The sequence below is a fragment of the Octodon degus genome, unplaced genomic scaffold (assembly GCF_000260255.1).
Source record: "Octodon degus isolate 3935 unplaced genomic scaffold, OctDeg1.0 scaffold00251, whole genome shotgun sequence".
Classification (NCBI taxonomy): domain Eukaryota; kingdom Metazoa; phylum Chordata; class Mammalia; order Rodentia; family Octodontidae; genus Octodon; species Octodon degus.
In genome coordinates, this window is record NW_004524827.1 from 1499460 (window position 1) to 1527341 (window position 27882).

At 33.0% G+C, this 27882-nt stretch overlaps 1 protein-coding gene across 3 annotated transcripts in view; it reads right to left on the minus strand.

Annotated features, from left to right (window-relative positions):
- Tenm1 (teneurin transmembrane protein 1) overlaps positions 1-27882 on the minus strand; it is a 713845-nt gene that overhangs the window by 193307 nt on the left and 492656 nt on the right. For all 3 annotated transcript variants that reach the window (XM_004646075.1, XM_004646076.1, XM_004646074.1), the window contains exons 12-14: positions 9518-9703; positions 7902-7925; positions 6747-6893 (exon numbers count right to left, since the gene is read on the minus strand). In XM_004646075.1, the coding sequence (XP_004646132.1) occupies positions 6747-6893; positions 7902-7925; positions 9518-9703 (357 nt within the window). The remainder of the gene's footprint in view (positions 1-6746; positions 6894-7901; positions 7926-9517; positions 9704-27882) is intronic.

A 27882-nucleotide genomic window follows, 5' to 3' on the forward strand; every position in this document is an offset into this window, starting at 1 on the left:
CATTTGTTGAAGAGACTATTCTTTGTGGAGAGCTGCGAAGGACCGCGCCTACAAGATGGCGCTGGCTTCCGCCTTCCACACCCCGTCGGTGAGCGCTCTCTGTGCACAACAACTCCTTATATGGCCAGGGCTGCTGTCATGATTTGCTTCCGCATATGCTGGACCCATGGGCGATCCCCATGTGGCACACTGGGATTGGGCTCGGGAGTATATATTAGCCAAGGGCTGGGGGATTGGGGAAGAAGAAGCTTGTAATCAGGGGCCTGAGTAAACCGCTGAAGGAAGAGCTGTGTGTTGCGTCTTCCTTGCTGGCAAGGTCGAGCGCGACAGTGAGTAAGAATTAAAAATAGCTAAAAGGAAGGAGGTTTCATTGTCTTGAAAAAGTAAACATGATAGCCACTGACTGTAGCTTTGCCAACCAGTTTAGGACTATGTCAATTGGCTCACTTGGTTCATGAAATCAGGGACACCATTTTCTTGCTAAGTGATCAAGCCATCACAATGGAATTTTTCTCTACAAGATGTGTGCCATTGGTTGAAAAAGAAAATGAAGGGAATATGATTGATAAAGGAGAAAGTTATATTTTCTTGATTCTAAAAATGAATTTATTCATACACATTCTTTGGGACCAGCAGTCACATTATTACCTTGATAAAAACAAACAGCTAGCTCATGGTAGGGTATTTCAAAGAAGTTGGAGCCATGAATAAATTAGTTAATATTTGCCACAAAGTGGATATTTTCATATGCATTACTTCAGGTAAACCTTGCAACAACCTTGTTAAGTTCATCCTCATTTTGAAAATAAGGAAGGGTAGTGTAAATATGGCACAGTTATGAATAAACTGGGAATCATAGTACAAGCAGTATTCTGACTATGTGCTGAATCATACATTCAACAGCAGCATCTTAGAAGTGACATTTGACAAATGTTAATTATTGCTATTATACCAAGTTCTAGACTATAACGATTGTAAGTAGTTTAGGTATAGAGAGTCCTAGGAGCAGGTGCCAGTCATCTGCAGTGGCAGTTTAATGTGTTTGCCTTCATGCTTATTGAAGATGCTTTAAAACTGGCTAGAGGACAATTTTCTTCATTATATCAGATTCAGTTGATTGGAATGTGTTCATTTTGCAAGCTATGTTTGGTTGGGTTGTCATGTATGCAGACTCCTACATGATTCTGATAAGACAGATACAGTCCTCATGCTACTAAAACTTTCATTCATTGAATTGTATGAATACAAAACTTGTCCCCATTGTACAGGGTCTAGACTGAAATTTAATCTTTTCATCACATGTAGAACAGAACAGTGTCTGCCAAATCCTAAAAGCCCTATTTCTACATTTGTAAATTTGGCTAGAGATTAATAAATACTGAACTAATGCATCAAAATAATATATTAATAGGTTCTTCATTGTTACCACAATTTCATTATCCACTTTTATTTCAAGGATTATGTCATTGATTTTCAACATTGCAGAGTATGTAGATGGATGTCAAGTATCACCAGCCTTAGTTGATAGATAATGTGTCAGCTCCAATCACAGAGTGGGAAACTCATTTATGCAGTTTGGATTTTCCACTATCCACTTGCATCTGGATGCACTTGGCAGTTTAGGCTCTAATAACTAAATGATGATCTTTTAATAAACAGGTTGCTTAGAAATGAGGAGTGTATGGTTAGAAGTGAATAATCAGGAGCATGCTTCCTGATGGTTATTCTTTTGTTTACAGTCAAATCTCAAAAGTAAATGAAAAGTCAGTGCATGGCCCTTAAATAGAGCAAATATCAATTTGCTGCTCCTTTTCTTTTTATTTTCCTATTTATTGAACACAGCAGTATGGTAGTGACATTCAAAACGTTAATTTCAATATCCATGAGCTTATATATATATATATATATTCATAACTCACCCACGGCACTATTTTCTAGATCTAGAAGCACTGTACTACAAAAGAGGCTTTGCAAAGAGCTATTACTTTTAATGAATGGGGACTTCCTAAGAAGAGTAATTCCAGGAAGGGCATTTTCTTTTAGACAATTAACTTACTGACATTTTCCAGAGAACATGAACATAGACCACTGGAATATGTTGTATAGGAGAAACGTGGGCAAATGTGACAAATACTCAAAGATTAGAGAAAAGAAAACTTCTTATGATTAAATTAGCCTATTCTAGGTCTTTTTTAACCTTTAATGATCTTTCCACAATGTCAGAGATGATATTCTACCTCTGAAACGAGAGTAAATAAAAGGAAATCTTTATTTAATGACTTAATAGCTTGTAAAACTTACAGCATTCTGAATGCACTCTGCCCACCTCTGCAAACTAATATCTTCCTGCCTTACCATGTTCCAGGAATAATGATTTGTCTTTTGCTTCCTAGAAGCTTTTGTGTATGCCACTTCCTTTGCCTGGAGTAGCCCTTACCCATTGTCATGAGAGGCCTCCTCAAGTAACAGACTTAGTTAGGTCACCTATACACATTTTTAGCATCCTCAAATTTTCACAACATTCTTCACAATTTTAAATATGCAACTGTTTTACAGTTGATACCTGCCTTTCTTGTTAAACCATACACACCACAGGAGAAAAATTAATATTTCTCTTCAGCATCCAGTGCAATATTTAGCAAGAAGTAATAATGTATAAATGGAAAGTGGAGTACAGCACATGAAAGGTTTGGCTGACAGATAACCATACAATTTCAACACTTGAGTCAGCACTATCTAATAAAACTTTTTTCAAAGTTGGATGTGCTGTAGTACTGTGATCTCCAGTACAATAACCTCTCATGTCATGTGACTATAGCGCACTTGTGTAAATTAAACAGCGAATTTTTAACAAGTTGAAATACACAATTTTTACTAGTAGCTATTTGCTGTACCTGATGATGCAGATTTTGATGTTTCTAAATAATTAAATATTGGGTGGTACATAAATTTAGGCATACAGTGTAAAAATATTTCAAAATTTTACTAAATCACATTTATCATATTGTTTCTCCTGTGGTTTTATCCTTTGCTTCTATGTTTAAAGAAATTTATGCCATTGTAAGATCTATGACCTATGTTTTACTTTAATTTTGTTTGGATTTTATTTTATTTCTAACTCAATCCAGGTAATATATTTTTTATTTTTAGAATATGATATGAATTGAGAATTTAAGGTATTTTTTCTTAATAGTTGTCCCAGCAACATTTATGTTATCCTACTGATTTTTGATTTTGGGTTTATTAGACACTAAATTTTTATTTGTGCTTGAGTGTGTTCCAGAGTATTTATTTTGATTCTATATGACTACCACAGTGCCAGTCTGATTTAATTTGTCTTATGTTTAAAATATACTTCAGTGTCTGGTAGTTACCATCACTATTCTTCGTTTTAGCTATTTTGACTCAGTTTATGTATTATTCAAACTTCTTTGCATGTCAATTTCTCATGTTCAAATAATGTATGGTGACCATATTTTCTACACTCTAAATTAGGACATGTGATTAACAAATTTAAATGTGGTCATCATAATGTTGCCTCTATCAAGTATAAAATTGTGTACATGATAATTGTTGGCTAAGAGAATAAATAGTGTCAAAGCCTTTGATAATTTTGCAACTTCCGTTGAAATTAGTTTTCATAATAAGATAGATTTCCATTTGTATGTTAAGATAAAAATTCAAAAGTTTCTTCTGGCTGTTTTATTTTTATTTTTAAAGGAGTTTTTAGGTAGTTTAGAGAGAAATTGTTGTTACCCACTAACTGTGCAGCCCAATTAGTTACTGAGAGTTACAGTGTATTGAATCAGAGTTTAACTAAAGTCAAAGCTGTGGGAGGTAGTAGCAGCAATTCTAATGAGTATTCAAAGTTGATTAAGATGCAAAAAAATCTCACAATGCTTTAAGTATCAGCTATCATATGGAGTAATCAAGTAGCAGCTACTTGAAGCAAATTCTTGAGAGTGATACTTGTTTTGATTGGAAGGTTTTTAAAGAGGATCACTTTTTTTCAAAAAGGTTCAATTGACACTTTCTGATTTAATTAAAATACACACATGTACAAACATGTATGCAAATATTAATCATTAATCATATTCAGCTAAATGAATACACCTGTTCTGACAAGCTGAGATCACCAAATAAAGGGCATTTAATATATTCTTAGAGGTAATATTTAAACATTATAAAAATTGAATTATTGGTCTTAAATCTTAGTCATGGGGCATTCAGAGGTTATTCAATCTTTCTATTTCAAAGTAAAAGTAAATCCATATCTATCAGCATTATGATCTTAATACTACTAAGAAAAATTGGTAATTGAAACACTTAAGGAGCTTTCCACCCCAACTCCCTAAAAAGACAATCACAAAAATACACTGAACTCATATCAGTGTCTTTGATTTTTTAATTTGCATATAGATACACAGTTTTAAAGCAATGTTCAGAGGTCAATATGCATTGAGTAAAATCTTTTGTACCTTCTGTACTATATAGCACAACATCAAGAATTGATAATCCATTAATTCATTAATATTTAATCAACCCATTCATTAAAACTTTTTTTCTGCCTTGAGGTGACCTTAAGGCTATAAAATGCTTTGTAATTAAATATTCAATTATTTTTATTACTTTACTAAGTCAAGAAACTTATTTTGGCTGAAATTTATCCAAGCTAGAAATTATAAGTGTATAAGTTACAAATGTATTTCCTAACAATAACCTTTTCATCAACACATCAACTGAGAAATCTCTGCTGTTCATTCCAGTGCACCAGATCCTTAAGTTTATACCCTATGTTTATTGTTTGCTTGCTGTATGACCTCTAGTTTCCTATGCCTCAGCTTTCTATGTTGTAAGTAGCATCAATAGTAATTCCTGTAATGTGGAGATTAGGTGAAATAAATCACATAAAGGACTTACTACATTCCTGGTACATAGTAAACCTTGACTACAGGTGAAGTACTGCTATTACTAATTACATCAAGCATATAACTGTTGGCCACAGATCAAGTTTAACAGCAAGAAAACAAAAAGAACGTAATCATGTGCTTGACTGATGCATATTATAAGCACCAGAGAGATTAAGGAGGTGGATACCAATGGTTTAATGCAGATATATTTTAAATTGAGACTTAAATGATGTATAGAGAATGATGATTGTAGAGGAGAAAGCATACAAGGCACACAATGAAAAGAAATTAAAGGAAAATGAGCCTTGAAGGGTCATTAAAATAGTTGATCAGAGTATCAGAGTATGACTTAGTAGAAAATCTCACTCTGCCTTTTCAAAGTCAATTTTTCAGTTTATCAGGGTAGTTAATAGTCTCTCCAGAACATGATTTATTCCCTCTATGTCTCTGTCTGTACCTGTCTTTCTCTCTGTGTAATTTTATTTATCAATTTCTAATGGTTCACTTAAATTATGTCATTTAATACTTATTACCACCCCAATAGAGTGTTAATATTATTGTCAAAATTATATTCATTTGTTTTAGCCAAGATAAGTAAAGGAGAAACTCTTGTTTTAGCGATGATGCCTACCTTACTGATTTAAACCTCATGTTTCGATTCAAATGACAAAGAATGCAATTATTAAGAAATTTAGAAAATTGAGGAATCAAATTTAATCATGCTTCATTTTCAGATAAGATACTGAAATTAGATTTTTTTATTATTTTCATGTTTTCTTGCATAAAATTATAGGGAAAGTGATGATTTATTGTTTTAGGCTCATTCAGTGGTGATTGGGTGGTTTGAATTTTGATTGTGGAATATATTAGATGCTTTGGTTGACTTCAGTAAAATAGAAGTGTTTCCATAGGCTCAGAAGCCACACATGACTCTAAAATATTGTGTGTACAGAAACTAAAAAGTTGATCTGCTAGAAGAATGAAATGGAATGGTACTCACTACAGACTGAGAAGGAGGGAGTGGTGATAGAAAGAAGTTAAATAAGGGGCACAAAACCATAGCTGGATATGATTTAATTCTAATTTTCTATAGCACAGTGGGGTAGCTATTGCTTACAACTATTGTGTATTTCAAAATAACCAGAAAACTATGAAAATTCTCAACATATATGATGATTAATGTTTGAAGAGATAAAAATACTTATTACCCAGATATGCTTATTATACACTGTATATATGTGTGGGAGTTTTGTACAATATCCAATAAATAGGTACAAATATTATGTTTCAATAAAAATAACAAGAAAAATAACAAGTACACGTCTTGAATTAAATATAAAATATTTATCATTAATTGTCTTCATGCTGTGTCCTCTGAAAGATACCAGGAATTACTAAAATGTAAGGACACAAGTAGGTGCTCTAATGAATAACAAAGAAAATATTTTACAGCGTGTATAGTGCAAAGTACACTAATATCTGTAACCTGTCACCCATTAATCTAATGTACTATATTAAATGCTGTAGGCATGAATATAGGCACAATATAGTAGCAAAGAAAACTGAAGTCACACACTCCTGAATTAGAACCTCAGCTCACTTAGTTTCTAGTTGTGTGAACTTGGATGAGTCACTTACCACCCTCATCCAAGCCTTAGTTTTACTATCTATGAATAGTGAAAGTGATAGTACCTATACTTCATGGAATTATTTTGATAATTATATGACATAAAACATACATAAAGATTTCTAATTTTCACTCTTGGGAGGTTGGTTACCACTATGCTCGAGACTTGGCTATGTCTCTTTTATACAAATATTATATAAATGACTCACCTCCATCATTGTCCAAGTTGTCTCCACAAAGCATTTCCATGACAATATTGCAGCCCGTCCCACTCCAACCCACCTGACACACACAGTGCCAACCATTTTGATCCAGTGTACATCTCCCATTTCCAAAGCAGAGCCCTGGGCATCCATCTGAAATGACAGCAGAGAGTAACAGTCACAGAGACATCAGATAAAGATCTGGCCACAATGATGTGTCTGTCTATGGGGAAGCATTTAATCATCTGGGTTCCATTCAGTTGGGTTGCTGAATAAATGGAAGAAGGTTTGCTTACTGGCAGAACCTTTCCAGGGAACTTGTTATCTCTTCTTTTGCAAAGCTTTTCCTTAGAGAGCCAATTAAGCATTATTAATGCTACCCCCAATTCCCAACTTCTGGTTCAGGTAGGATGAAACTGTGGTGGGGACAAGAAATGTTTTCTGTTTCTTTTCAAAACACATATCTCCACATCTCAATCAAAACTGGATGTTTGGTGATGTATCTGCTTATGTCTAGTAAGTTGAAAAACCATAACAGTTTCTATGAGGAGGAAGTTCCCCTAACTACTAGCCTGTGCAGACTTATTTTGTGTGTGATATATTGTTTCAAAACTTAGCTATATTGGTATACAGTTAAGACCTTACCATTAAGTATTTTCTCATTTGGTACTTTAGAAATGTGCTACAATTGCATTGTGTCTGTATAGCATTTCAAGATTATTATTGATCTGAGAGCTAAAGATTGAAATTTTTACTTTTCTCTGGTATCTCTAACAGAAATGAGCATAGTGTGATGCCTATAATAATAATAATCATAGAAATGCTCAGCAAATGTTGAAGAATTAATACATATCAGATTTAGACTTTTAGAATTCTAAGGAATAGCTGGAGAATACAGTTATGAGGAAATCTCAATATCTCAGTGAATTAAAAAATTTTCATTTTCCTAAGTACATGGACAGTACCTATTCTCCATGATGAATGTAATCATTATGTATTGCAAACAAGTAAATGCCTTTCATCCACTGTTAATGACAGTAGCCTACCTTTACACTTGCTTCTAAAATGTCTTATTCTTTCTACCAATAGTTCTGAGTTAGCATCTGTTGAATGGTAACTGAATGTGCCAAGAGATGAGTAGGGAGATGAGAAAAGTCTTACCTCGAACAGCATCTAAGTAGTGAGCTAAAAAGGGGAGAAAAGAATGATTGAATGAATTTCTGGGAAACTATAACCATACAACATGTATTAATGGTTTGCCATCTGCAGCCTGGGAGCAGAACAGCAAACTGTGAACTGTTGAAATGCCTGCAGCTCAAAAGTTGGTACACTGGTTTGCACAGTTTGTGAATAATATTTTCTGTGGGAAAGATATTAATGGTCTTTCTGCAAGAAACTCTTATTAGGCTGCCTAAAAAGTGTCATATTTCACTAAAAATATAAGAACTGCATTTTGCATTTCAGTAATAATTTCTGTGAAACAGCAGCTTCAACTTCTTATTAGTAATATCTTTAGAAGGGAGTTCTGGAGTAACCACCTTTGTTAATCATCACAATATTTAAATCTTCTTATGTAAAGGCCATAAACTTACTGTAGTACAGGAATGTAATTACTTAAGCTGTATCTTAATCTCACCCCCACCACCTTTTTAATGAACTTTAAATATTTTCCATAGTCATAGAATAAGACTTACAGTACCTTAGTAGAGTAATAATATAGTTTATTAAGATTGTATTTTATATATGCCATACATTATTTGGCAGGTCCCAGCCATTGTAACAAAATAGTTCAACTAAAAGTGAAAGCCGTAGTAGAGTCTGTTGGGGAAAAGCCCCACAAACAATGAATTGTGTGTTCAGAAGCCCACTCTTGCCTTCGTTCTGTGTCAATTTCTTTTGTCTAGTCATGGAATGTCACTGAACACTGTGACCCATTTTCCTTTGTTAAACAATGGCAACTCTATGTGTCTCTCTGTATAAACATGTGACATTTTTGTGGTAGCTGTGTATTTAGGGATTTCATTTGCTAAAGAAAGAATTTTACAGTGGGAATCTTAATCATTACAAAAGTCTTTTATAGTATGAAGATCACATGGTAGAAAAAATTATTACATAGGCTTTTCAGAGCTGAAGACTTCTCTTAGACAGTATCCTTAACTTTGTGGAATTAACAAGGGATGTGAGAGAGTGGATGTTTCAGTACAAATTCCACACTTCTAAACAAAGATAAACAATTCAATACAGAGATTCTACTGATAGGTCAGGAATGCCTTCTTCTTATATATTAAAGAAAGCCTGTAATGATATCAAATGGACCCTGTTGAAGTAGTCTCATTTAATGAAATTGCCTCTAAGTGTTTTCAACTGAAACAACCTATACTTTGCAGAAGAAAGAATGGGCAGTGAATATTACCTTCACAACAAAAGCACTTCTCTTATTAACTAATGACACTATTTCAATGACTCATCTTTCATTTGAGAAATTTAAAGCACTTGAAAGTAGAAAACATAAAGAATACCAAAGTAATGAGAAAGGAAATGACACACAAAAATAAGTAGGTTATTATCAATGAAAGAAAAAACTTCCTAACACACAGTTCTTTACACTTGATCTTAGCAAAAAGGCTGAGAAGTGATTTACTCTTCTTTAAAATTTGTAGCCAACACTCCTTTACTTGTCCAAACTCAAATTCTACTAAAAGCCTGCAATCAGCTCCCTATACTCTTATTGCTTCAATTAGTCCAATTTATATTGTACAAAATGTGGTGGTACTTACCGATAGTGCAGTGGTCGCCCTCCCATCCGGGGCTACACTCACATTTTCCATCTTTGCATTGGCCGTGTTCAGCACAGTGAGAATGACAAGAGCGTTCCTCACATGTTGGTCCTACCCATCCTTCTTCACATTGGCAAATTCCTCTTGAGCACACCCCATGGCTACCACACTCCATGGTACAGAGTTCTGTGGAGAATTCAAAGAACATTGATTAATATATTTTGTTGGAAGCAGCATCCATTCTTTCCAAAAGACATGGGAGTTGACAAATTTCCTAGTCAATATATTAAATATTTATGAATATTATATAAAAGCAAACTACAGGGAGTGGGGAGATGGCTTAGTACATTAAGCACTTCCTTAGCAAGCACAAGGGCCTAAGTTCAATCTTTGGTTCCATACACACACACACACACACACACACACACACACACACACACACACAAATTAAAATGTCCAGAAGAACTCTAGCACTTAAGTGAATATATAAGGAACAATGTAAAGGGTAAATTCTTCATGTATAAAATAAACTCTAAACGAAATTTATTTTGAGTCACAGAATGTTAATGGCCTTCAAGCATCAGAAATGTAATGAATCTCCAGTAGATGCCAAGGAAATTTCCCTAAAAGTGCATTAAGACCACAGATAATATTTGAGGGATTTTATGAACTCAGGAAAATGGCCACCTAAGTTAAGTCAAGAAAGGGATTAGAAAGATAATACATTTCTGACACAATTCATAATATAGAAAAACTAAGCTACCAATGACAGTAATCAACTGGTTTCTCTGATCACACAATCAATATCTGCATTTGGTAAAGCACATAAAATGACTCTTGGTTGATTAAAGTATACTGCCTACTTAACCTGAAGTGTTATTCAGTATTTTTCCAATATAATTATTGTGGGTACTGACTCTGCAGAAGTTCTCTCCTTTGTCCCTTTGACTTTTTGAGGAGAAATGTTGAATATTAAAATAATGTCAGCGGAGAAACCAAAATTAAAGATTGACAAGTCTCTTTATTTATTTAATTTACTTAAGGGAGAGGAGAAATGGAATATTGAAAGAACTGAATAAGCCTGGGGTTTAATGGTCATGTGTCCTTAGAGAAAAAGAGTGTTCCAGAAGTTCAGTTGTCTGTTTCGAATTCTGAAACTGCTTTTATATATTAAGAGGCATTGAGATGCAATGATATTAAGAAATTCTGTAATAGCAGAGTAACTTTTCAGTGAGTGACAAGCTTTTTTTCTGATAATACTATTGTTATGGAGTGTATTATAATCTACATTAGTCTATTCACAAATATTCTTTGTAGGTTGTGGAATGATTAAAAGAATAATAAATTTTAAGCGGTGATAATTATATGCTAGATACCTCTGTTTAAGAGCTATGTACCTGTGGATAATTTATCAATGCTTGCTTTATCTTTGCTTAATAGTTACAACTCTAAGGGTTATTAGACAGATTTAAGATATATTTCTTTTATTTTTTAGCCAGCTCAGCCTGCCCTAGGGCCGGGGCTGGCAGGGCATGTGGTGCAAGGGATTGAACCACAGACAGTCACTGAGCTTTCTTAAGCTTGCCTAAGCAGGCGCTTTAGACCACTGAGCTATCTTGCCAGGCCTTAAGATATATTTCTAGAGGTAAAACCAACAGAACTTACTCAAGATAGGCTATGGGGAAAGAATAAAGGGAAGTAAAATTTTGCTCTTAATGGAATGGAAAAGGCTGGGGGAAGAACAATGGTGCATTATTAATCAAATTAATCTCTCTCTCTCTCTCTCTCTCTCTCTCTCTCTCTCTCTCTCTCTTATGAAGAGCTTGGGATGAAGGTAGAAAATTCAGTGTTTAACATATAGATAGCATTTAAATGCAGAGAACTGGTTGGCATCCTAAAGAATATATCCTGAAATATTCATGGATTTGAAAACTAGATATTTTACTATAAATATATACAATTATTAATTGTTGATTAAAAATTTAAAAGATCAAACAGAAAAAGTCACCAAGAAAGGACACTGGGAAGGAGATAAATATGAGTGATAGGAGTAACCCCAATGAGATTATGATGTAGCCACATTTCGAAGAGGGTATTTTTTCAAAAAGAAAGGCATAAACTGTAATTGAAAAAAAATTTTTTTTCGGAACCAGGGATTGAACTCAGGGCCTTGCGCTTGCCAGGCAAGCACCTATTCTACTGAGCCATCTCCCTGGCCTCCATGTAATTCAAAATGTTGAGAAGTCATGTAATACAGATTCAGAAAAGTGACCATGAAATCTGAAATGAAATGAATCTCCAGTAGATGCCAAGGAAGTTTCCCTAAAAATGCATTAAGACCACAGATAATATTTGAGGGATTTTATGAACTCAGGAAAATAGCCCCCTAAGTTAAGTCAAGAAAGGGATTAGAAAGATAATACATTTCTGACACAATTCATAATATACAAAAACTAAGCTACCAATGACAGTAATCAACTGGTTTCTCTGATCACACAATCAATATCTGCATTTGGTAAAGCACATAAAATGACTCTTGGTTGATTAAAGTATACAGCCTACTTAACCTGTTCTACTGAAATCGTTGGTGGTTATAGGAAGAGCTGTACTGATAAAGTGGTAGTTATAAAACCCAGCTGATTTATAATTTATAATTTTGGTTCTTATAGTGAATTTATGATAATAATTCTACTTTTATGCTATTAAAGGGGCGTATTCTTCCCAATATGCTAAAACTTGAACTGAAAGGGTCTTTCTAAGATCAGGGAACTAATTAGTCAAAAAACAAAACAAACTGCTCAAGTCAGAACTGACTAAAACAATTAGAAGCAAACACTTTTTGTATGTTGCTTTGTATAATTATAAATCTTTGATATGGAGGCATATATCTTTCTGGGTTTTGCCTAAAAATAATAAGGCTAGATGAATACTATCAGCAAAGTGGCAGGTGAGGCTATTCTTAAACTACCTCAATATAAACCCTTAGAAATGTTGGATATAATGAAACAATTTTTAGAATGCATGTCATAGCTCACAAAAAAGAAATCCTCAAGTGCCAGAGGCAGAGCATATTCTAAGAGCCACAGAAGTAAGCATATGAGTCAATCCTCTGGCAGCCTTGAGGGTGATCAGAACTAATAATGACTAGGGGCTTGTGTATTTATTTCCACAGAGAAAAGAGTTGGGATCTTGGGTCCATTTCTGAAGAAAGGCAGGTCCCTAGAAAGGCTATAATCTTGGGTAAATAGTGCCAAACTCTGCACACTAGCCCAGAGAGATGGCAAGGAAGCATTGGCTATATTTTAAAAAGTAAGAATAATAATAATTAACAGACAAGAGTTAGATAATAGTAGAACCAAAATTTATCTAGTAACAATATGCAAGATGGAGCACCTTTAATTAAATATTTGCAAAGCCTTGTATTATTAAGTAGTTAGGTAAGAGATATTTTGTCAAGTATGCATATAAAACTTAAAGGTGGAATTCTGATTCTAGTAATATAGGCCAAAGTAGTTTTTATTATTCCCTCCTGAGTAGAACTAGAAAATATGGATAACATACACTGTCTTTCCTATTTTGAAAGATATTCTGGTTCACAAGATAGTGACAAATTACTGCGCCAAGTTCCCAGGAGAAAAAGGAAGCAAAGAGATATGGTTCTGAAATTCATGGATGTCTTCTTGTAGCGTCTACCAATTATGGCAGTAGAAACTACAAAAACTCAGAAGCAGGGTTGATGTAAGTCTCAGGGGACAGAAAAAACATTTGAGTAGATAGTGGCTAACATATTTTCAACAAATATGTAAAATAAAATGGAAGGCACAAAAAAGGAAAAATAGAGAACAAATTCAAAACCATAGTCAAATACTTTACTAGCTCACTTCTCTCATTACAATAAGAAAAGAACAGAAAAGCCACAGCGTTTTGTCTCAAATAATTAATAGATTTGATGTAAGTGACATAGAGAACAATGCAACAAGTAAATACAAAGTCCACATAATTTTCAAACACCTGTATAACATTTATAAATTAACCATATCTGGGCTATGAAACAAATCTCAAAAAGCATTTTAAAGTACTAAAATCATATATAGCATGCTTTCTTCCTACTACAACTTCAAATTAGGAACAGAAGATGATGCTAAAATTGACATGTGTTTGAAAGTCAAAAACACATTTCTGAATAAACTATAAAATGAAGAAATCATCATGAAATTTAAATAGTTTGAAATGAAAGAAAATAAAAGTACCACATATAAAAATGTATGTATGTAACTAAATTCATGTGTATAGGAAATTTTATACTACAGCAAGGAAAACCAGTCCAAGCATAACAATCTAAGTATTCATTCTGAGAGATTAAATAAAGAAAAGCAAAACAAACTTAAAGAAAGTAGAAGGAAATAATAGTTATAAGTGCAGAAAGTATTAAGAACAAATATTGTGAATAAAGCCAGTAATTCATCCTGAATCTCTTTTGTTTTTGTTATTGGGAGTCAAACTCAGGACCTTGCACTTCTCAGGCAGGCACTTAGGCCACTGAGCTATATCCTTGGCCCCCTAAACACAATAATTCATTATTTTTCACAGATCAACAAAACTGAAAGATCCCTATGAGAACTGATTAAGAAGAAAATGTACAATATTTTATGATCAAAATTTTAATAAAAAGATGACATCTCGATGGATATTGCAAGTGACTTTTTAGAGCTAGGGAGATAGCTGAGTAGAATAAGCACTTGCCTTGCAAGTGCAAGGGCCTGAATTCAATTCCCAGTTCCACAAAAAAAAAAAGAGAGATGCTGCAATTGACTTTTCATTAATGTATCTGAAAAATTTGATGAAATGAACAATTCCTAGAAACACACGACTTAAATGTTAACAATATAGGAAAGAATGGAAAACAGAATAGTTTTCATAAATAGCTTTCAAACAAAATGGAGAGTATTCTCATAAACCTTCCAGGCTCAGATAACTGCACTTGTAAATATACCAACATTTTAAAGAAGAAAAACTGAATTAACATTTTCCAGTAATAGAAAAAGAAATGCTTACAATTGGCTTTATAAGATCAACATAACCCAGATATATAACTCCAATGAGCATGTTATGAGAAAAAAGTATGGACCAATCTCACATATACTGATACAAAAATTCTGAACAAAATTGATATGGAAAATTCAGTATTATACAGGAAAAATCAGTATCATAAGAAATTTGTGTTTATTTCAGGAATACAATAATGATTTAATATTTGAAAATGAGTCAATATAATTTTGAACATATATGAGGTAAAAGAAAACTCATATGGGTCTCCATATAAATATATGGAAACTATTTGATAAAATACAAAACATTTATTTATGATAATAAGTTACATCAAACAAAGACTAAATCAAGCTTTCAATCTTGTAAAAATTGGCTGAAAAATGCCCAGAGCAAACATTTAGTATGTGGTGTTGAAAACTTCTTATTAAGACTGAGAAGACTCCCATATTATTATTTCTATGCAACTTAATTCTGAAGGTTCCAGTAAGTGAAGTAACATAAACAATGTAGAGACATTAACAGAATGAAATGATGTGCAAAGCCTCAAAATAATCAATATATATAATTTTTAAATTAATATATGAATTTAGGAAGACATCTAGATACTAGGCTAATATACACATCTATGTAACATCAACATACAATGAGAAAAAATTTAAAATGCTATTTATTTATTTATTTTTTGCAGCACTGGGGATTGAGTTCAGGACCTTGGGCTTGCCAGGCAGGTACTTATGCCTCTGAGCTGTATCCCCAGCCCTTAAAAATGCTATTTAAAATTTTACCATGACACCAGAAAAATCTAACAATATATGTTCAAGACATACTAAAAATTTAAAAGTTTATGAAAGAAATTAAGAATGACCTGGAAAATGGTGTTATGTTTATGGTTTAGAAAACTCAATTTGGAATAATTCCGGTTTTCCACAGATTATTCCATAGATTCAATACATTACCAATCTACCTTAACAGATTTGTGTGTGCAAATGTGTATTTTTTTTGTGTGTGTGCATATGTGTGAATTCTGATTAGCTAAAGAAAGTAGTATGACAGGTGAGCTGTACTGCAACTGATGGCAAATTCACGAACAAAGCATAAGAAAGTAATTTTCTGATATTAGGGCAGAGAAAAGTATAAAGTATACTCAAAAATTCTAAATATAAAAAGTAATGAATTGGATGACATAGATATTAAGGACAACTTTTCAAAAGGCAGAGAAGAGGCATCCTACTGAGCTGTAGAATATATCTACAGTACTAATAACTGAAAAAAGAGCTTATATTTGGAATATAGAAAGAACTCTTTCAAACTGATAATAAGACACATGAGCTGTTAGAAAAATATGCAAGAGACCTAACCAGGAACTATATAAAATAGAAAATATAAATGATCAAACACAGATGGAAAAGTGTTTAGATTCATCATATCATAGGGAAGCACAAACTAAAATAATGGTGAAACACCAGGGCATACCCACAACAATGGGTAAGATTTAAATGACTGACAGTAACAGTAGTAAGTATTGGTGCTAATGTGAAGTAATATGAAATCTCATATATCACAAGTGGTTGTGTAAATTGTATGATGGCTTTTGTAATTTTTTTTTTTTTTTTTTGCGGAACAAGGAATTGAACTCAGGCCCTTGTGCTTGCCAAGCAAGCGCTTATTCCACTGAGCTATCTCCCCAGCCCCTATATGATGGCTTTTGAAAACCGTTTACAATTATCTTCTAAAGTTACATATATATACTCTGTGACTCAGCATTTTCACTTTTTATTGTTTTCTCAACAGATTGCTAGCCAGACAATATTCCCATAAGTGTTCACTGCAGAATTAGTATGTCCTAGACACTAATGAAAACATCACAAATATTCATTATCATTGAAATTAATTAAGAATTGCAGCTATCATTTGAAACAATGATACATTTTAATGAAAATGAATGCTTTATAGAAACATTTAATTATGCAGTATCAAAAAGTAATGTTAAATGAAATAAATTACACACACAAACACACATTTGTAAGATTTCATTAAAATTATCAGAAACCAGGCATGTATTAGAAATTTGGGTAGTTACCTGGGAAAGAAAGTGGAAGGAAATTGGGAGATGGCACAGAGGGGCCTTCTGAGGGTAGTTGCTATTATTTTTACATGTGTGGTGATTAACAGACATTTCAGAGTTTGATAAACTACTGAGATGTGTAAGTTTGAATCTTTTCTGGAACTCTGTATAATTTTAATAAAATATTTAAAATGTAAACATAACAACAAAAGAATAGCAAAATAGATATATTGATATATAAAAAGGGGAAAAGAACAAAGATAATCAATTAAACCAAGAAAAGGAAGAAAGGGAAGAAAAACCATAGGAAAAAATATTGGTAATAAGAGACATAAAATATGATAAAATATAAATTCAACATAAGTAATCCCACTAAATAAAAACCAACTGAACTTGAAATTTCAAAGAAAGTCTGGAATTGATTGAAAAGGCAAGCCTAGCACATTTTCTCTGCTAAGAAGGAGTGTGTTAAAAACTGACTAACAGAGGAAAATTACTGAGGAAAGAAAAAGCACAATAGATAGATAACAGCTAAGAAAAATTTAACGTTACTATATTATCAGATGAAGTAGCCAGCATGGCATAAAGTATTATTATGTGTAAAAAGTTATTATACAATGATTAAAGGCAAAAATCACTAAGAAGATATGACAAAACAGACCTTATATGAAAATGTAACTTGAAAACATAAATTGAACCTGACAAACATATAGTAAAGAAAAAAAAATTTACAATAATTAATAAAATTATTGGAAAATGCTGGGGAGATGGCTCGGTGGAATAAGCACTTCCCTAGCAAGGGCAAGGGTCTGAGTTCAAACTCCGGTTCCACAAAAAAAATATTGGAAATGTAGAAAAATTAAATAGAACAATTAATATTTTTAATATAATGGATATTTACTCAACCCTAAAGCAATGACTGTACAATATACATTCTGTTCAAACACCACTAAAACTAAAGAGATTGGACCACAAAGCGCTGCTCAACAAGTGGGAAAGATCCCACATCATATGAATAACGCAGTTGTAGCAAAATATGACAAAATTAGAAATCAATAGACAAAAAAAGATAACAAAATAAAAATTCCAGAAAGGTGTTCTTAATGTATGTACTGCTTAAACAAGCACAAGAAAGACATTTTTAAAAAGAAAACATTTTGAAATAATTAATTGATTACATTTAAAAATATATTGAGAATAAATAAAATGCTACTTATAAGACACATAAGATGCAGTTTAATAATGTAGAACAAATTTACAGTCTAAAGCATATTTCATGAAAAACTCCTAAAATTCATTGAGAAAAATGTCAAACTCAAATGTTTTGAAAAATCACTCCCCAAATGGGAACACAGAAAAACAATTAAGGTAAGACCAAGTTTAATGAAGTTAGGCAAACAATAGTGAATATCAACAAAATCAAAATTGTATATTTAATGGGAGTAATGAAACAAAATTTTGGCAAGAAAAAGCAAAATACAAATAAATGTACAGGATTAAAATTTAAGGTTGATTAAAAGAATACTATGAGCTTTATGCTAAAACGTATGAAACTGTAAATGAAACATATTTCTAAAAACAGATGAATTAGGGCTGGGGAGATAGCTCAGTAGAATAAGTGCTTGCCTGGTAAGTACAAGGTCCTGAGTTCAATACCTGATACTAAAAAAAAAAAGATAGACTTGAGAAGAAATAGAAAAACATAAATAAACATTAAAGACATTGAAAATAGCCAAGATGGCTTTACAGGTATATCTTGCCAAATTCTGAAAGGATAATCTCTCTTTTAAAGTACCTGTTCCATATTATGCCTAAGATGTTTGATATGCAGACAGATAGTGAGGTTAAGGTCAACAGCCTAAGTTGTATGGTAATAACAATAAGCTTGTCTTCTGGATGGTTAACAACCTAAGTTTACAGACCAAAATTAGAGAAAAAGGAGGGCTGCAAGGAAAGCCAACATTTTGGCCCTAGTCTTCTAAGGTCAATTAAGACTCAGGACATATGAGAACTTGTACTGTAACGTCATGTAACTCGGTAGTGTCCCAAATTTTCTGATCAAGAAGATTATGAGGCCAAAGAGGAAAGTGATCGATGACACAGAGTGGGCCTAAGGAGAGTCACAGGGAGAGAAAACACTCTCTCAGGATTTCACAGAGAGCACATTGGCCAAGCAATGGCCGTGACTCATCCATATGGCTGACACTGACAAAGGTTCTACAATCTGAGGTACAGGATCTCAGGATAAATCATGAGGGGATTTCACTGACCTTATCAGACCCAAAAGCTACAACTCTTGTTGCATAGTTCCTGCTTTTCCTTGGTCTTAACCATCCAGCAGAAAAGTATAAAAACATAATATAAGAAGTAAAGCCATGCTGTTGTGTTGAGCTATAGGGGACTCAGGTCAACAATTTCTGACTTTGCCAGTGAAGCGGAAGACCCAATACTATTATGGGCTACTGGACTCTTTTAGAATATTTTACTAAGTTTACACACCTATAATATTCAAATAACGGAACTTAACAAAAAAAGAGGATACAGATGAATGTCCATTTTGTATCTGTTTATTCAAAGTGGTTAGGATAGATATATAGTTACATTCTCTTAATGAATAGAGTGATTTGTTCTAATGTTGTTTGTAAATAGGATATCATGTCCGCATTTTGTACAGCAATTAACCACTAGAAAGAATGTATGCAATGTGTGAATTATTGAAACTGTCCTACCAATTTGATTTGAAACCATCTCATTGCTATTTGTTTATCAATAAAATTATGGGAAAAAAGTATACCACAGAATAAAAAATGAATGAAGCTTTCTGAGTCATTAATTCCTAAGTAGGGTAGGAACAAAATAGGTTAATCTCATCTGCAAACATGTATATAAAATATTCAATAAAATAACTGAACATCAAATAAACACACACACATAGTCACACATTTACAGGTGCTGCAAAATAGAAATCAAAACCAAATAAATAAGAATGCTAAGATGGTTTAACTGTAGAAAAAATCAGTGTAATTCAGAATTGAATTCTTTTACTTGAATTCTTTTCATAATAACAGAAATACTGTAATTGTATATGCAGAAAGAACACTATGTAAAATTTATTTCCATTTATGGTAGAATCTCTGATTTAGCCAGAATTTTTATTTTTTTTCTCTTTTAAAGGATACAAAGTGGTAATAGGAAAAAGTAGCATTAGAAACAGTACAAAATTTCACTAAACAGAGTAATAGGAATTCAATAATGGTTGCTGTATTGCATGATGCTATCTCCAAATTCATTGTTTAGGTTATAGGATATAGACATGCAAGATTGGTTTAAAGAAAAAACAAGACAAAACAAAAGAAAACAATGACCAAAAAGTTGTAAGGATTTCAAAAGGAAGAAAAAGAATAAAAATTAAAAAAATAAGCATTAACTACTCTTTTCAAAAAACCTCAGAAATTGGCAGTACAATTTTCAAAATTGCATGTATACCTAAATATATCTTTTCCTCTTCTTTTTTTGGTCTTTTTTCTCATCCCAGTTTTTCCTTCCCCTTGACTAAATTCTTTCCTTTTCACAGTATCTATTGTACCTTTCTAATTTTATTTACTCTTTCATATTCTCACACCAGCAATACAGTACAATGTTTATACATGTGGATCTGCTCTTACTTACAAACACAGTCTCTATTTGAATGCATTTATCTACAAAAGCCTTGAATTTACATTTTTCATACCTGAATAAAACTCCATTGTGTAAAAATACCCTACCTTTTTATCCATTCCTCAATTGATGGGCCTTTGGGTTATTTCCAAGAGTTAGCTATGACAAATTGTGCTGCTATAAACATAGGTGCACCTATATTGCTGTGATACGATGATTTCAGTTCTTTTGGAAAAATACCTACGAGAGGAATAGCTGGCAAGGATAGGACCTCCAATCCTAGACTTTTATGGACTGACTCTTCATAGTGATTTCTGTAGTGGTTGTACAAGTCTGCACTCTCACCAATAGTGGAGAAGGGTTTGTACTTTCTCACAGCCCCTCCAACATTTGTTATTTGTTGACTTCTTGATGATAGCCATTCTTTCTGGGGTGAGATGGTATCTCAGTGTTATTTTACTTTGCATTTTTCAAATGACAAATGATACTGAACATTTTTTCATATATTTATTTGTCATTTGTATTTCTTCCTCTGAGAAGTTGTGTATTCCTCTCAAATGTCCATTTTTGTATTGGGTATTTGAATTGTTTTAGTTCTTTATGTGTTCTAGATAGAAGCCCTTTGTCTGGGTGACTATTGATTAAGATTTTTTCTTGATTTATGGGGTATTTTCACTCTCTTTGTTATTTCTTTTGACGTGCAAAAATTTTTCAATAAGATGAAATTTGAGATGTTGATTCTTTGAAGTATTTCACATGCAGTTTAGTTGTTGTTCATGAACTCTGCCTACCCCTATATCTTCAAGATTTTTACCTATATTCTGCTCTATGAGATTTAGTGTTTTTGTTTTAGTGTTTAGATATTTAATTCATTTTTACTTTAGTTTAGTGAATGGTTATAGACCTGGGTCTTGTTTCAGTTTTTGGCATGTGGAAAGCCAATTTTCCAGCACCATTTATTAAAAAGGCTATATTTCTTCCAGTGTACATGTTTGGCCCCTTTTTCAAAGATAAGGTGGATGAGTGTGTTTGTTGTTGTGTCTGCATATCTTATTCTCTTCCATTGATCCTCAGGTATGTTCTGTTGTGAGTACCATGCCTATTTTATCATAGTAGCTTTGTAGTATAATTTCAAGTCAGAAATTGTGATGTCTCATACCTTACAGGAGTGGGAAAGCAACCTAGTCATGAATTAGAGACTCGAAGCATTCAGTTGAGGGGCTAGAACCTATGGCAGTGCCCTGTGTGAGTCCAAGTGGAGGCCTAGAGCCTATGACAATGTCTCATGCAAGTCCCTATCAAGGATCTGCACAAGGATGGCTTAAAGGTCAATGGTTGAAGCAGAATGTCTGTGCCAGTGGGATAAAGGATCTATGCCAACAAGCTGAGGGATCTGAGGATGGTATAATCAAAGTAAGGAACAGAATTTCCCTGAAAAGAACCACAGCCATCCTCAACTACAGCTAGTATCGGAACTGCTCTGCTGATGGAAACAGCTGAGTTCCTATCAGGAATACCAGAATAATAAGGTTCTATAGGAGAATCAACAGCACACCACCTTTCCCTATGGTTCTCCTTTTATGCTGCTGGCCACAATGCTCAGGTGGGCCTTCCACACAGCTGATCCAGTTCAGCTAGGAGTTACAAGTTGACCATTAGTTAATCCATCATAATCTCATACCAAAATAGGACTAAAAGGGGACTTATTGAATATGATAAAGTTATTTATCAAAATCCTGGAGTAAGCATTTTACCTAGTTATACAAAATTAGGGGTATTCTCAGTAAAGTGAGATGAAGTATGATACCAGAATTATTTGCTACTTCTAATTCAGTGTTCTACAACAGATCTTAGCTAGCACAACAATTAACCAAAAATATAAACTGTAAAATGCTTGGGAATTGACAGACAAAATTGAACACACAGGTCATTTATGAAAACTAAAAAGGAGGATAACACTGCTAGATATAAAGTTTAAAAAGGTTAGCATGTCTATATATCAAAGATGGGCAATTAGAACACAAAATTTTTAAAAAGACTTCCATTCACAATAACAGTACATATAAAAATACATTTCAAAGTACTTCTGAATAAAAATTTAAAACTTTTAAGAACACATATAACAATCTGATTATTGAAGAGGTATATTGTTTTGTGTTCATGACTCACAAACCTCAATAGCATTAGAATGCCAGTTTTCTACTCTGAATTCTATAAATTCAAGGAAGTTTTAGTTAAAGTCCTTTCATTTTTCATAGAGCTTAAAATCTGATCATAAAATCCATATGGATTTATGATTTTAAGAGCACAAGAAACATTTGAAGTGTACGTTAGTTGTTTATAGGTCCTAACATCAATGTCCATTAGTAAGAAAATGTCTAATATATGTTAGTATATTCATGTAGTAAAAAATACATAAATTAACTTGAATAATGTAGAGACAAATGCCTCAGTATGATTAATCCTTAAAAACATGATGAAAGAAGAAAGGAAATCACTCATATGAATGTTAAACACATGCCAAATACAATACATTTTATAGACTTTGTAAGTATATTTGGAAAAGTCTAAAAATGTATAGGAAAATGATCAAATTTAAGATACTCAAAGATGAGCTCAAATACTAGCTACCTTGAGTATTACACATTGTATATATGTATTAAATCATCACAGTTCACTCCCAATAATATGTATAATTAAAATAATTATTGATATTTTCACATGTGGTATTGTCTCCCTAGTATAAGAACCTGAAAGAATAGATAAAACCTCAAAAGCATAATAGATATAGTAAAATGGAAAGAAATCGAACATAAGGATTAAACAATGAAGAAAAGGGAAAAGAGAAAAGACAGGATAGTAAAAAAGGAAGGGGAAAATCATGTAAGTAGGTATACAAGATGACTGAGATGACTGTACTAATAATTCCCATCAGTGTTTGAAAATAGCAATCAATGCTTAAAATTTTCACTTTGACTAACTCTGAATGCTGATATCTGTGATCTAAGCAACTACAACGAGAACAACAATGTGTAATACAAAAACCATGCTTGAACACCTCTCATGGTGGTCTGCTAAGTGTGTACCATTTCTAATGTCTTTTCAATTATTATTATACACTCTTTAAAATAATTTTTTGGCAGAACCAGGGATTGAACTCAGGCCTTTGCGCTTGCCAGGGAAACACTTATTGACTTATTCTACTGAGCCATCTCCCCCGCCCCTTACACATTTTTTCTTTCTTTTCTTTTTCTTTTTCTTTTTCTTTTTTTTTTTTTTTTTCAATACCAGGGATTGAACTCAGGACCGTGCACTTGCCAGGCAAGCACTTATTCACTTATTCTACTGAGCTGTCTCCCCAGATGATAAAATAAATTTTAAATAAAGTAAAAAAGTGACAAGAAATAAATTAAGGTTTATTGAAAGCAAGTGTTAATATTCAGTTATTTGTCCAATCTTGCATGACTATATTTATTAATCTGAGCAACAGATTTTATAAAAATAGGAAATAGAACAACTATTATCAATTTGCTATTCTTGTTTTGAAAATTAGTAACATATGTATTGTATGTTATCTTGCTTCTGTCTTTGTATCTGCTATTTGTTTTTGATTTTGTTTTTGCTCTTTGAAATAAAATAAATAAATTTAAAAAATCATTATTGATGAAAGTTAATGGAAAGGCTATGTAAAGACTAATTTTTACTTAAAATATAGTATTTTCACCATTCATTATGTTATTTCATAACTGAAATACTTAACAATAATTTACAAAGTTAAATATCAGTAAGAAACAACTGTTAAGAGTACCTGTATTGAATAAATATGGGAAGATATAACAGTGTTGCACTTAACACAAAGGCCTTCACAAATAGATGCCACATACACTAGTGAGATTTACAGTTTCAGCCCTGCAAGTGTCTAGGTGGGAAGCAATATCCTCATGAGTAAGGGTGTCTGCTAAGAAATAAATTACTGCAAATGGAGCAGCAGATCTTAAACAATAAGCATTTCTGATTTTGAACTGCAGCAACATTTCTGCAATTGTATCCTATTTTAAATGCAGTTTCTGGACTAATTCTAAGTTTTTCAATGCCATTCCTGTAATCAGCTGTGGGGTTGACATGGAGGAAAGACTAACAGAAAACAGATGCTGGCAATTGTGTAATTTATAAACATGAAAGAAATGATATTCACTGTGATACTGCTTCATGCATAGTTCCCTTCTATGTGTAATATTTTCTATGTGCTTGAAAATACATTAACATTACAGTCTACAAAAATGACAACAGAATGCTAAAATATAAGCATTCTTTTGTGTAAATGTATTGGAAAAGAACATGAAAAATATAAGCAGACACTTTAAAGTTCTACTGAGACATTTCATTTTTTAATAAGTTTCTTTATGTATGTCAACAATGAACAGTACTTGTATAAATTAAACTGGGATGAAACTGGAACCCTTCTTTGTTACATGCTGACAAAGAACAGCTTGATTAAATAATAAATCCTTCACAGCCTCTGTCAGAACCATTTCTTTGAGATTTACTCTTTAGACAAAATTTCCTAGTGAAGTAAATTCTATTATTCTTGACATCTCAGCTTTGCCCAGTATTGGACAGTGATAATACTGAGCACCCCACAATATTAAATCTGGTTATCAAGTCATAAAATATTCATTAATGTAAAAATGTTAGTACTGCTACGTGAATTCTGAAAAAGAAAATAATATTACTTATGTAAAATTTGATAGAATGTTAAGAAGTTATCACATATTCACTCACCCCATAACTAATAAGACTAATAAAAGATCAAAAAACACTGGCCTGGGAGGGAAAGTGTAGAATTGGCAGTGGCTAACCCAGATTAAGGGCTGGAAAATATTTTACAATATATGTACAAGATTCAATACTAAAATCAAGTTATGAATCAACCAAGAGTAATACATATTTATTAAGAGATAAAGTTTGCAAAGTCTACATTGTTTTACTAGCTGTCTGAATCATTTTCATTTTACTACTTTCAATTCCCTATATAGCTCAGTAGATGATATTATACTAGAAATTCAGACTATTATAAGTCTCTGTTAATTTTATGGAACACAGGTGAATACACAGGTGCATACAGATACATATGTGCACGCATATGCATTTATGGTCCCTTTAACCCTTAAAAGCAATATTTGAAAGTATTATTTGATGACATATCATATATGTTTTGTTTTATTTTTGCAGTACTGGGGAATGAACCCAGAGCTTTGTGTATACAATCTACCACTGAGCTACAGCTCCAGAACTTAAGTTTTTATTTTTTGAGACAGAGTCTAGCTAAGTTACCTGGACTGGCTTCAAACTTACAGTTCTACTTTAGTTTCCCAACTAGCCAGGGTTGTAGATATGTAGCCCCATGCCCAACAATTTATGTTGTATTACATGCCATTAAATTCAATAAAAGATCTTTCAATCTTTACAAGTGCCTTGCTATGACAAAGATGAAGTCTCATGAAGTACCATATATTACATTTCCTGTATACTACAGTTAAAGGCCTGTGTGTTAAAAGGTTGGTTCTCAACTTGATGCTACTGGGAAACAGTGAAAAATTTAAAAGTTTGCACTTAGTGGAAGATTTAGGCCACAGTGGGCATGCCTTCCAAGGGGATTGTGGGAACCTTAGCTCTTTCTTTCTTTTTTAAATTCTCTGACAATGAAATGAACAATTTCATGCCACCATCATGGCAGCCATTATGTACTGCCTTCTTAGAGTTTCAAAATAAATACAGCTAATTAATCATAGACTGAAATCTTAAACATGGTGAGCTGAAATTTTCATTATAAGTTGATTATGGGGCCAGAGAGATGGTTTAGTAGAATAAGCACTTGCCTGGCAAGCGCAAGGGTATGAGTTCAATCCCTGGTACCACCAAAAAAAAAAGTTGATTAGCACAGGTGTTTGTTACGGTGACAGAAAGCTGACTAATAATACATTGTGTTTGGGAAAATATGCATTTTATTTTATTTTTTGTGTATTTTAGGGAAGGGTCTACAGGGTATTCAGGGTCTCACTACTAGATCAGACTTGTAGTGATCAGCCACTCCCAAGAGCTGGGATTATAGGTGCATGCCACCATGCCCAGTCTCTGCATTTCATTTTTTTTTCATTTTAACACAGAAAATCTATGACAAAGTCATGACAGTTATCCCTCAGCTTCAACATCACAATGATACTTCAATATACTTTTGCGATCTTAACATTGTCTTACATCAGAACAACAATCTGACTGAAACAGGTACAAATTTTCAGCGAGCTCTGTCCATATAGTGACACACAAGCAGCAGTAAAAGCAACGACATCGCCACCCTGCAGCCTATATACAATCTGGAGTCTCAAATTCTTGATGGATTAAAACAAAAGTAACAAAGGATTAAGCTTTTGAAGTCCCAGCATTATAATAACTTTTAGTTTAAATTTTCATGGCTCTTGGTTATCACATATGGCTTTACATTTCCTTTGACCATTCTTTGATTGATATGAAAAACCTGACAAGACAGAAAAACCCAAGCTTGACTTAATACTTTTGAATGCAATAAAATAGTCAGTAGACCTTTTCACTATACAGAATTTTTCTTTTGGAATCAATCCTGTTTCATTGTTTGCTAAATAAAACATTCCCTTATAAAGCTAGATGTCACCTTTTGCTTGATTTAGTGATCAGAAATTGGAACATTGGAGGATGAAGTGAACCCTTACTTATTCATGGCCACAGACCAAAACAGCATTTTAATCCTTTGATTATGAATCTAACACTCCTGCCTACCCAGTGGTATGGCCAATGCCAAAGGATGTTGCGCTTTGGAGATTTTCCACAAGGGCTTATCACTGGGCCAAACTGGTTAAATATTGTCACTGTAGAATCATTACGCATAAGGAGCAAATACCAGATTTTGAAGCTCATAATCTATCATTATTAGTGGTTCATGTGCTCGGAACTGATTGTTTAGACATATGGAAGTGTGTTTTGCTTTATTCACAGCTTTTAGCTTAGAATTTCTTAGCAGCATTGGTATCTATTCACAGTTTGTGACCACTTAAAAAGGCAAGTCTAACTATATACAGCTGCTATATGCAACAAAAGCTATTGTTAATCTTCACTCAACTGGCTATTTAAAATGTGTTTCTTAATAAGTTGAAAAACCATTCTTTATATAAAATATTTGTCATTCTTGTCATAGTTATGTATAATGTTAAAATTGCACTTAGGAGAATTTTTCTTCATTTCCTGACTTTTAACTTGATGTATTTTTTTTCTCAACAATTTCTGACAACACTCTCTTTTCTCTGCAAAATGAATTTTTGTCAATTCCCTTACTGTAAAAGGAAATTTTCTACATGGTATTCTTATAAGGCAATAAGCCACTCCATTTAGCACACAAGTATCCACATTCCCCCATGCTCTACAAATGACAGACTGAGAGAACTTCGAAAACATATGGAACCTCAGAACGCATCTGATGCATACTGAGTGGAGTAGCCAAAGCTGTTCATTGGAAAGAAACTTCATGCAGGCTAAAAAATTTATCCTAAATAGAAATGAGCTC